Genomic DNA, 11,821 nt, shown 5'->3' on the forward strand with positions numbered 1-11,821 from the left:
GGAGAGAATTGGAAGAGTAGAAGTGAGAAAAACTCGTGGGTTGAGATAAAAAAGTTTAGTAATTGAAATAATAATAATACACAAAGCAAGTGATGCACAGTGCAATTGCTCACCACCCACTGACCGATGCCCAGCCAGTCCCTGAGCAGCAGCCCCCCCCGGCCAGCTTTCCCCAGTTTATGTACTGAGCATGACATCACATGGTATGGAATGTCCCTTTGGCCAGTTTGGCTGTGCCCCCTCCCAGCTTCTTCTGTACCTGCAGCCTTCTCAGTCAGTAGAGCATGGGAAGCTGAAAAGTCCTTGACTAGTGCAAGCACTAGTTAGCAACAACTAAAACATCGGTGTGTTATCAACATTGTCCTCTCCTAAATCCAAAACACAGCACTGTACCAGCTGCTAGGAAGGAAATTAACTACTCTATTCCCAAAACCAGGGCATAAGACAACCCCAGAACAGTGATCTCAATAGAAAACTGAAGTCCACTAGCAAGCTTTTTCATTCATGAAGGATAGATAGGACAGCAAATTTCTACCTTCCTCCATAGCATTCATTCCACAGATGAAGGACAAGAATACAGAAAACACTGCTAGTGCAGCTAAGCACTGGGTCAGGAGTCCAGAGACATCTTCCTTCCATCCTCGGAGACTTTCAAAACTTGGAGTAGATAGAACAGGCTGCTCAGAATTTAACTCGAAAGTTAGCTGGACTTTGAGCAGGGGGTTGGTCTAAGTGAGTTTCACAGGTCCTCTCCAAGCTATAGCTCTAAAATACAAGAAAACCTACAGCTCTGTTTGCAAGCAGCTCTCCTCAGGTGATGATGCAGAACAGTACAAGACAAGACATAGCCTACCACTCACTTGGCTTATTGTTTGGTGATATAGTGACAAATCTTCTGATCATGCTTGGTGACTGCTGCAAAGGAGGGGTTCGGCACTGCCGCTCATCAACCTCAGTGTGGGAAGTCAGCAACTCTCCCACCAGGATCCTCTCTAAGCTGCCATCATCCATTCCCTTTCCAAGCCACCTTCCACAAGGAAACCTAAGAACATAAAGGAGATATTTGGATCAAGTCCTTCAACCCAGATTCAATTCCATGCCAAAGGCTTTCAACTGCAGTTGCATAAAACCCAAATTCTGCTAGTATAGTTATTAGAAATACTTCACTCATCTAACAACAAATAAACAAAGTCTTGGTTTTGGCTTTTGCCAGCAGAGGGAGCAAAAGTAAAACAGCTTTTCAGTTCCAGGTTTGTGCTAAATGTCACACTAGATGATCTGCAAAGAAAACAGTGGCGGATTTTGTCTTGTGTCCTATATGTAGCATATGATTTGAGGGCTGCAGAGGAAAAAAGAGGTGAAGGGGAAGACCCACTAGACACTATAGATGGTGGTGAAATACACCTATGCTTTCATTGAATATGTTACATAGCAGGCCAGCCACAAAAAAACCAAACCCAAACATATACTCAAATGCCAAAACACACCAATACATCTATTGAAATTGGGATATTAAATCAGATACTAGAAAGCACACGTGCTCACTTGCTCATTATCACTTTCTATGAACCAATGTTGATGTCAGTTTAATCAGCTTAATCAGAAAACTGAACAGCACCCAAAAAGAGAATCTTGCCTCTTCGTTTAAAACAAACTGGCATGGAGAACCGAGTGGACTTACCCGTAAATTTGTCATCAACATGAGCCTGACCGTTTCTCTAAACAAAGGACAGGGCATCAAACTATGCTGTACCTAACACAAATAAATTTAATTCTTACTATAAATCTCATTCCTTTACTTTCACTATGCAAACACAGGTTTCTAACACTCATAAGCCCTTGTGTTCCAGCTTGTGTCCGAAGATCTCTCTATAACACCTAGAGCACTCAGGCTTTATATAAAATACTACCAGTATTTGATAAGCAGCAAGCTCTAACTTGCTATTTCTTCCTTGGGCTCAAGGCAGATTATTTTTAGGATGTGTAACAGTCAACTCCTCTTCTTCACCAATGTTTGGAGGCTAAACATGAGCATCTGCAAACTGAAAACTGTTTAATTTTGTAAGAAACACAACTTGTTTAATGCCAGAAGCCAAATGACCTTTCTATGCCTTCAGGTAGCGGCAGCTGTAGACAGAGCTCTAGGAGGTAAGACCTTTCTAATCAAACAAGCCCTACTATGCCAGCTCCCTGCAGAAATTCTACTTACCCAACATGAAATGTCAGGATGATACTTACTTGTAAGTATGCCCTGTAATTTCATTTCTGACCATAACATATTCCACTAGCCACTTGGCATACAGCCCTGAATTATCATGTCCTATTTGCACTGTGGTCAGTTTTCCCAGGTTCTGGCACTGCAAATTAAATAAAGAGTTTGTCAGAGTAAACTGAAATAGAGCAGCATGTTGGAGGAGTAAACTATTAGAGAACATGCTCAGACAGGGAATCAGAAATGTGGTTCTCCTTTTCTGACTGCATGATTGATTCTGGGCTTTTTAGGGGTAGGTTACTTTATTTGTTTTTGTTTGTTTTGTTAAATACTATTTTGATCAGCAGAGAGAACATCAGTTGAACTAGATTTTTCAATTAAATTTTACCCAATGCATGCACACACACAAAAATCAGAGCAGAATCACTTCTTTGTTTCCAACAGAAGAGGATATGACACCTCCCACCATTACAGCACAAAGTTGTAATATAAAGGCAGTTTTGTCCATCCTTGCACTAAGGATTTGTCAGTCATTTTGCTCTGCGTGTTATTAAATATAGATTAAGTTTGCTACGTACAGGCACAGGAAGTATTTGCGACTAGCCATATAGACTAAAGACATGAAACGTATGGCAAGATGGTACAGCAAGGGGAGAATTTAAAACTGAAGAAACAGAAGATCCAAAGCATTTTTTGTATCAAGCAATACAAACCTCAAAAGTCATTTCTAATATATTCCTGGGAATCTGCAGGACTCCTGTTTCACCCAGTTCTCCCGATATACAGATCCAAGGATTGGCTGTAAACATTGAGCCACCAAGTTTCTTGCTAGGAACAATCAATATATGGTATGGTATCACTGCAAACACAAGAAGAAATAACACTTCAAAAATGAAGAAGGATAATTACATAACCTCTTTAATGAAGAGAAGGGGAAAAGATAAGTCAGAAAATAATACTGCAGTACCATGAAATGTTAAAACAACATCAGAGCTGCTATTTAATCATGCTAACATTTGCATACTAAGCACTGATTGACAATCAGGAAGTGTACACATAGCAGTCATTAAGAAGCAGAGCTGAGAGCAAAACACTGTCAAATGAAAAAAGAAATATGGATGGAATAACGCCTTCATATGGGTATAATAATTTTTCATTTACCAGCCTCAAAACTTGTCATGAAGATGGTTACTTGTCCCCAGCTTAGAGACAAGGAAGCAAAGACAGAAAATTCATGTATCCAGGACTACATTGTAGCTCAGCATGCAACTCAATGCTCAACTCCTAACTGCCTGCTTTTGTGTGTGCATGCACACTACACAACTAATACCAATTCCTATTACTAACCAAAGACTTTGTTCGCAGGACTTGCTTGCAGCAGCATTCACTACTGCGGCTGAACAAATTCAGTGGAAATACATTATAATGCTGCAAGTTTCTCTGTACCATGTTGCTCTTAGTTTTGCTAACTGTAAGACTTCTTGATTTTAAAAGGAACAAAAATTTCTTCCCCCTCTAACTGGCACCACACACATGCTCAAATGCTTTCTGGTCCCCTGGTTTACCAGTGACTAATTCAACATAGTATCACCTGAGTTACAGACCCTTCTCTGACTCAGGAGGCATGTGCTCCTGAAGAAATGCATGTGCTCTTCAATCGCCTAGCATCTCATGCACAGCCCCCTGTTAACCAAACTTTTATAACAAAATCCAATTATCTGAATGGTTATTGTGTTTCTTGGCGATCTGCCCTTCTTTTATAGTGCATAAATGGATTATAGTTAGGGCTTTTCAGCTGAGGCATTTAATACATTTCTCCTCAGCTGTCAGTGCCCTCAAGAAAGCATTTGGTGGTTGGATTTTCTTAAAAGCTTGATGCTCGTAGCATTTAAGAATGAATTAAAATGTTTCCTTTTTTATCTTCTGTGCTGATAGTCTTAAAGTAAGTGACAATTTAACTGCATCCAGCAGACCAGATTTTTAGCATTGTCCAGAACTTGCCTACAACAAGACCAAAAACTATTTTGCTTAGACATCTGCTTGTTTTGTCTTTCATACACACAAATATGGATCATAACATACTGTCAAGAGAAGCTCCTACCATGACACCAGAGGGGTCCTTTCACACAACCCCACCCCCAATTTTATAAGCCTTGCTAAAGTCTTTCCTTATTCTGCCTTACTAGTGAGGTCTTGTGGCAGCAGACACACAAATGCATGAGAACTCTAACACCAGAACATAACATAACACTTAAGCACCAGCATCAACAGGTTAAAAGTTTCTCTAGGGCACCTTTAACAAAAAAAAAAAAAAAAAAAAAAAGGAAATAAAGAAGGTACTTCAACATGTTGCAGAGTTCTGATGCAGCCCTCAATAGGCATTTCATTGTCATCCTAAACTCAGAGACAGGCATGCAGCAAAGTAGGCTGAGCATGAAAAGGGGAAAGTTTTTTTGTTTTCTTTTTAATTCCTAGCATGTGTTAAGTCAATATTCTTACCTTGATAATGAACAATCCATACTGTTCTTGTTTAGCATGATGCAAACGAGCCCACCACAAAATTTTCTGTTGAGAACTCTCCCCCAACTAAAAGGATTAAAGCTGCCCGTATTTTACTAAGTTAGAAACAAAAGCCTTTAGTGACACAGAGAGAGACACTACTGCCCACCAGAGAGGATCATAGAAATAGTGATACAGCATATGCAGGGGGACACCAGAAAGAAAGCAGAACAATTACATTAAGGCATGTTGCTCACAGTTGTTTAGAATTTTGGATGAGGACTCAACCAAATCTGGAAATCAGAGTTCCAAGGAAAGCAAATACTTACAGATTGTTGTGAAAACATTGGTAAAGCAAAAGTAATCAACAGCATTGAATGACAGGAGATGATATAAGAATTGTTCTTTCTCATCATCACAGCGGAGGAATGCATAACGCTTGTAGAGTTTTCTGACAAAGCAAAACAAATAATCTGTCATAGTAACAAGATGCTTTCAGTGAAATGTTTTCTATTTGGAATATTTATTAGGTAAACTATGAAGAATATGCAAGCGATTACAAACGACAAGTGATACTGGTAAAGCCAGCAGTATTTAGTGTGCCAAGATATGTTGACACTCTGCAAATCTGAAGTCTCCCAAGTGCATCAGTCCAATACTTCACACTATTTTCCACTCCTCAAAAGCAAGGTTTGGGGTGGTCTAAGGGTCTTCTCCCACCCAAAAACACCCCAAAAGATGGAAAAAGGACTTCTGTACTTTCTTGGAAAAAATTCTGACTTCTTTTGCCCATGTAAAATGACAGAACTGAAGTAAAGAGAGTCCTCGTAAGTTATTTCTGAGCAATGGTGCCATGGGAGAGTCCTCCAGCACATCACATAAGGCAGTTAGAAGACTGTTTTCAAAGGACACTAGGGCAAACACTGGGGCTATCTGCTTGTATTAGGTTATAGGTGATAACCCAGGGCCTACAACCACCCGCACATTAAGCTAGGGTATAGCTTCAGTGTTGACAGTACCTAGCTGCTGACATAACTAAAATTATAAGCATGCAAAGTTGGCCTAAAGTCCTACTGTTCCCTTTTACTGGGTTGCAAACTCTTTGCTATGACTGCAACTTCTCTTAAGTGGAAATATCAAAAGATGTAGCTCAGTAGCCTTCTCTCACTAGTGGAGACACTAATGTCTATGCAGAAGAACACACTGTAAATGGAAACAATCTTATATACTTATTGAAATTACTCAAATACATTAGAGAATTTAACACTGCAAGACTTGCAACTGAGAAACCTTGAAAATAATTTACAACCTCAACCTTTTGAAGTGCAAATTTTGATGGGAAAATACTCAAAGTTACTCACTTGTATGTAGCAATCACCACTATTATGCAACCAATAATTAATGGTTAATTATTTTATTATATATTAATATAATATATTATATTATATAAAATTATATAAATATTTAATTAATATATAGTTAATTATGCAACCAATAAATAATACCAGTGCTGGTAAATAATCATAAATGAAGAGCATGCCAAGATGCATCAAAAACCAACTGACACTAGAGCAATATTCAAAACATCATGAATGCATGAATTAGGTGTTAGAAATGCTGACACAGCCATGGATAGGTTTTTCCTGACAGGAGGGCATCCTGACAATTCACCTCAATTTCAGATATCAATTACAAAAAAAGTCAGTAAGTGACTCACAAGCCAGAAATTTGCAAAACAAATCAATGATGATTAGCCCACACACGTATTCTCACTTACATAACAAACATAACACTAGAGATTGACAGGAAACATTCAATGAAAATAAAGATACTGAGCCTTAAATCAACATAACCTGCCTGTAGCCACAACAGTAGCAAACCCACAAAGGTCTCATGGGTGACCGTGTCCACGTTTCATCTGAACAATCTGAACCACATGTTTAGACAGCCTGTCCACAAGGGTATGTGCTGTCCTGCCTTTTCAAAGTGTAAGATTTCTCAGTTTACTTGTGCACATAAAGGTTTCAGGGGAGTGAAGCTATGTTATTTCCTTCTGTTCCCTAACTCTGGTTCCTTTGCAGACTAGAAAGAAAGCAAACATGTTTCAGTTTTCTTATATTTTTTGGCAAATGCCAAGTGAAGGGAATGGGTTAATTAAAATATCTAACAGTTGTTTCAAAAAGGAACAACACACAATCATGGTAACCGTAAAATGGCAAAAGTTGCACAATTACTTTTAGTACCTCACTGAACTTGACACTGCTTCCTCTAAAAACAAATGGAGCACACTCTAAATCCATGCTGCCTAGAACGCCTTTCTTCAAGTAGGATATCTAAATATGCAGCACAAAGCACACAAGATTACAAAGAATTGATGTCATTCCTATCCAAGTTACTCCTTTGCTTGTCACTTTCATTTTAAACATATTTTTGCTGCTGTCTCACTCTGTTCTAGAGAATCAGAATCTGTGATAGACAAACAGGGTATTGGCCAGTGTTAAGAGAGTTAGGTTTTTTTATTCTTTTTTTGGGAGGGTGAGGGGGTGGAGTGTGGTGGTGCGTGGAAAGTCCTCTCACAGCACTTGTTCTGCATGGGACAAGCACTGCTAAATTTAACATGATCTGGACTGTTGACTTCACTGGAGAGGCCTAACCTTAATTTAGAGATACAGGCAGATGTATTGGCTGTCCTCACTCTGCCCTTCAGCTTTTCCTTGCTCACTGTTGGAAGGCCACAGCTTCATCAGAAAGTCCAACATAATTCAATACATGGCAAATCTCAAATAATTAGCAGCTGGGGTTTGGGGGGGTTGGGGGAGAGAAGACATTTCTTGGAAGGTGGTGTGAGTGGTAGCAGAGGAAAGGAAGAGTAGATAGCAGAGGTTAAGCTGTCTCCAGAAAGAAGTCTTCATTTAAAGCTAATGACAATTACTAGGGCCCATACAAGAGAACCTTTAATTTCCATACAGCAAACAGTTTATCCAACCTTATCAGCAATACATTTTTCTTCTGCACAGGTTACACTAAATAAACCTCAAATTGTTACTCCTAAAACAATTAGTATTAAATATGGCCTGTACTCTGATTTGTGCAACTACTTCCAAAAGAATTACTTATGTTTACAAAGATAACATAATGTACATGTGCTCTGGACATCACCAGGTAAATAGGTCCTTGTGCTGAGCATTTCTCCTTTTACCCTTCAAGATGTGTACTTGTAAGAAGCACTAGCACAGAGTACTTTTGACAGAGTTTAAGCCAGCAGTAGCTGGAACTCTCTCCAGCTTCAAGTCTTCAGTTTTCACTCACATCCCCCTCATACTTCATATACTTATCCCATTTTCTTCCTATAGTACAATTACTCTTTAAATACTGTTTTGGGTCTCAACGGTTGGTCTTTTCATAATTTTTTTATGACTTCATATGTAAGTAATTGAAAGTCACATATTTTGAAATGTTTAGGAGAAGTAATAAAAACAAAAAATGGATCATAATAGCAGATATTTGACTATTATGAAAGCAATTCACCATATGTTCTTGAGCAGGCTATACATGCAAAACCTTTACTGTGTAGGAGAGGACAAACAAAGCTGAGACACTGTCAGTTTGATCTAGAGATGTGGACAATCATGCTCTGAAAGATTTAGATACAAGATTTCAAAGAGATTACCAGATCTCATCTTGAGCTTATTGCCCCAAAATGAGATGCAAGAACTGATCATCACAGCCTTCCTAGTCACCTTCAAGGTACTGCATGTACACCATTCATCTGCTCTCTGAAACCACAACAGAAGTTGATTTTATCTACATTAGTTTACATGGCACTGAAAGGAGTTACAAGAACATCTCAGATTTGGAGACAGAAGTGAGAAGCTAAGGAACAGTCACTTTGAGCCACACTAACAAGAACCACAGAAGCACATCTGGATGTGCCTTTACACTCTTCATATCATGACAGAATTGCACAAAAGGACCTAAGCTGCATTTTGTCACGCATTGCGAAAACACACAAACAATCCAAGGAAAACAAAATATCCCACAGTTACAGAAAGGGGCCCAAGGTAAAAAGCGTGACTGAGCAAAGTAGTAACATTTGGACTTACGCTCCGTTTCATTAAATCCCTAGTAATTTTTTAAGATTTCACCTCAAAGTCACAGACAGTCTATACTGACAGAACTGATTCTGTATCTGAAGAACCCCAGCACTGAATCATAATTCCCAAATAGCTCATACACAGGTACAGAGACACACTTGGAAGGCTAGTTTGTTCTACTCCTTTCACACGCTGCTAAGCAGATGGAAGAATAGGCACTTCTGGGTTTTTGAAGTCAAACAACTAAAGAGGCTTAATTTTTAAAAGCTTTGCCCGAAATAAACCATCTTACTTTGTGAGTTCATGATCTGAAAGCAGCTGTTTTAGATGCCTAGAGAGCAACTTCTTTTCCATAGAGAGACGAACCCAGGCTCTGGCCTTGCCAACATCTGTTTTGATCTCACTAATGTTCTGGATATGCCTGCGAAAAAAAGAAAGGAAAAAAAAGACACTGCCCAGTATTTTCAAATTGTGACAGTTCTTTTGAACCAAGCTAGGCTGAAGAAGGAATTTTGCCGAGAATGCAAAATACCAGGCAAACTACTAGAAAAAGAGGCATGATCACCTTAATATTCAGCAGTACCTCAATTCCTTGCGTATCTAGCTGAAAAAGAATAAAAACCTGAAAAGGAAATATCTGCAATGCAGTGCTCTATTTACAAAATTCTAAACCAGGCCCATTGCCTTACATGATTTAAGAATCATTCTGGACCTTATCACTGCAATATTTATGGCTGAGTGCTTTGGAAAATTAAATACTGTCTTTGCATGCTCAGTAGTAGCTTTTCTTGCATAGAAGACACAAATGATATATTTTGAAAGGACAAGCATGTCCCTTGAAAATCCTCAATTCACTCCTCCCCACTGAAAAAAACAGATGTTGCTAAGAAAAAAGGAGGAAAGAGAAATCCTTTAAAAATTAATTTAGAAGTTCTGCATATTGTTTTTTGATGGACTGAAAAGAGGGCATTGAGCAGAAGATAGTTTTATTCACACTACAGTACTCACTGTTAGATAAACCCATTCTTTCGATCAAACAAGTTCTTTAAAATGCTTTCCTTCACTGAGAAGCAAGAATGAGCTTAGAGCTACACAACCAACTTGGCAATGACTGGGAAAATACATATGCTACACTCTGTGGAAATAAAACAATACAGAATACTTACCAAAAGATGAAAACTGTGTCGGGGTATTTATATAAGCTAGTAGCTGTGACAATATAAAATCTGCTCAGTATGAAACATTTTTGTAGAGGTCAATGAAAAGGTTGCACTATATACTTTAAAACAGTTCAGCAGGTTCCTTCCCCACATCCCCCTCCTGATGTATGAAACACAGACTTTTCTGTATGGTACACATTATACACAGAAACAAGTGTGCAAATCTCACAGGTTTTTGTGTTGGTTTTAATAGTTTAAGCTCACCTCATATCCTGGATGAGAGAGATTCTAAGAGGTGACATGGCTGGACTGGTATCAGACTTTCTCCTTTCTGAATCAAGGAGTATTCCTAGATTCAGAACAACAGAATTTCTTGTTAGCAGAAATCCATCTAAAGATTTTTAAATCAATATAAAAAAACGTGAATTAACACCAACTTGCACTCTTGCATTACTGGCGACTCACTGCTTTCTGAAGATATTGTGGCATATTTCCACTTCAAATGACATGAAAATCTAATATGCTACGCAGATGGTTATGCAGATCAGCACACACCGAGCATTAACACGTTAATGAGCTTAGATTCAGCTGAAGTTGGTATGACATCAAATGGCTTAAGACATATACTAATCAAGTATTATTTTCTAAAGACTACCCTATTTTCTTTCTATGTAATAAAACCGACCAGCACTGTTGACACCAGAAAACAGTGTTCAACATGTTTTATTCAGTACACCACACATCGTATGCTTAACTAATCTATCACTTGGCACACTCCTGTAACACCACTACTTTTTAAAATAGCACTTTTTGGGGTTTTTTAAGCAATATTATTACTCTTATCCTTCAAATTCCACTCTAGAATCAAGTTGTATGTTAAAATGCAGTCCCTGCCCTCAATCCCAAGTTAGAAAGTATAAAACTGATTGTAACTTCAGCCTGATACACAAAAACACTATGGTCAAGTGACATTCAGGAAACCTTAATACTTTCCAAATCTTTGTTTTTGATTGCTTACAGGACCTTGTGCATGTTAGTAATGCTCAATTCTTTAACTACAGCAACTTTAAAAAAAAAAAAAAAAAAAAAAAAAAAAAAAAAAAAAAACACCACCTCCCCCAAGCCCATTGTTCTCTCCAAAGTTATACCCTATACTCCCATCTGACACAAGTAGTGGTTAAAAATTACATTAATAACCTTAGAAACAGATTATCAGTGGATCTTATGTGCAATATTACTTTTACTGCAACACTTGATATAACAAAAATTAAAATACGTTTCTTCAGTGTTTTTTGTATTTTGGGGGGGTGGTATTTTTTTGTATTTTTTTTAAATGTCTTTTTCTTTTAAACAATAAGCCTACTGTTCAGTTGTTTTTCGAGAGAGAAGGTAGAACTTCAGGATGTACAGCACAATTTTATATGCTTATACTTGTTTTCCAACCCCCCCCCCCAATGTAATATGCTTTGCCAGTCATGCAGTGACTATGTGTCATATGGAGGACGGTATAGCAGAGCAATCCATTTTAAAGCCTATCTTTGAAGCATCAGGTATTTCTGGTACCTGACTACTGCAGTAGTCAGATACCAGACCCAAACAAGTGGGTTCAATCCAAACAAGTTTATTTTTCACAAAATATATTGAGACAATACACCAGGTCCATATTAATGTGAGGTCCGTATTAATGGGTGAGGCTGCACCTCGAATACTGTGTTCAGTTTTGGGCCCCTCACTACAAGAAGGACGTTGAGGTGCTGGAGTGTGTCCAAAGAAGGGCAACAAAGCTGGTGAGGGGTCTGGAGAGCAAGTCTTATGAGGAGCGGCTGAGGGAACTGGGGTTGTTTAGCCTGGAGAAA

The 11,821-nt window shown here is 38.5% G+C and overlaps 1 protein-coding gene across 1 annotated transcript in view; it reads right to left on the minus strand.

The window, feature by feature from the left end:
• The window catches only part of DENND5A (DENN domain containing 5A), a 55,629-nt gene that overhangs the window by 5,535 nt on the left and 38,273 nt on the right, over positions 1–11,821 (minus strand). Inside the window, exons 12-17 of the mRNA XM_009288805.2 lie at positions 10,230–10,314; positions 9,098–9,226; positions 5,041–5,162; positions 2,926–3,071; positions 2,239–2,357; positions 861–1,042 (exon numbers count right to left, since the gene is read on the minus strand). Coding sequence (XP_009287080.1) covers positions 861–1,042; positions 2,239–2,357; positions 2,926–3,071; positions 5,041–5,162; positions 9,098–9,226; positions 10,230–10,314 — 783 coding nt within the window. The remainder of the gene's footprint in view (positions 1–860; positions 1,043–2,238; positions 2,358–2,925; positions 3,072–5,040; positions 5,163–9,097; positions 9,227–10,229; positions 10,315–11,821) is intronic.

The sequence above is a fragment of the Aptenodytes forsteri genome, unplaced genomic scaffold, assembly GCF_000699145.1.
Source record: "Aptenodytes forsteri isolate BGI_AS27 unplaced genomic scaffold, ASM69914v1 Scaffold8, whole genome shotgun sequence".
NCBI lineage: Eukaryota > Metazoa > Chordata > Aves > Sphenisciformes > Spheniscidae > Aptenodytes > Aptenodytes forsteri.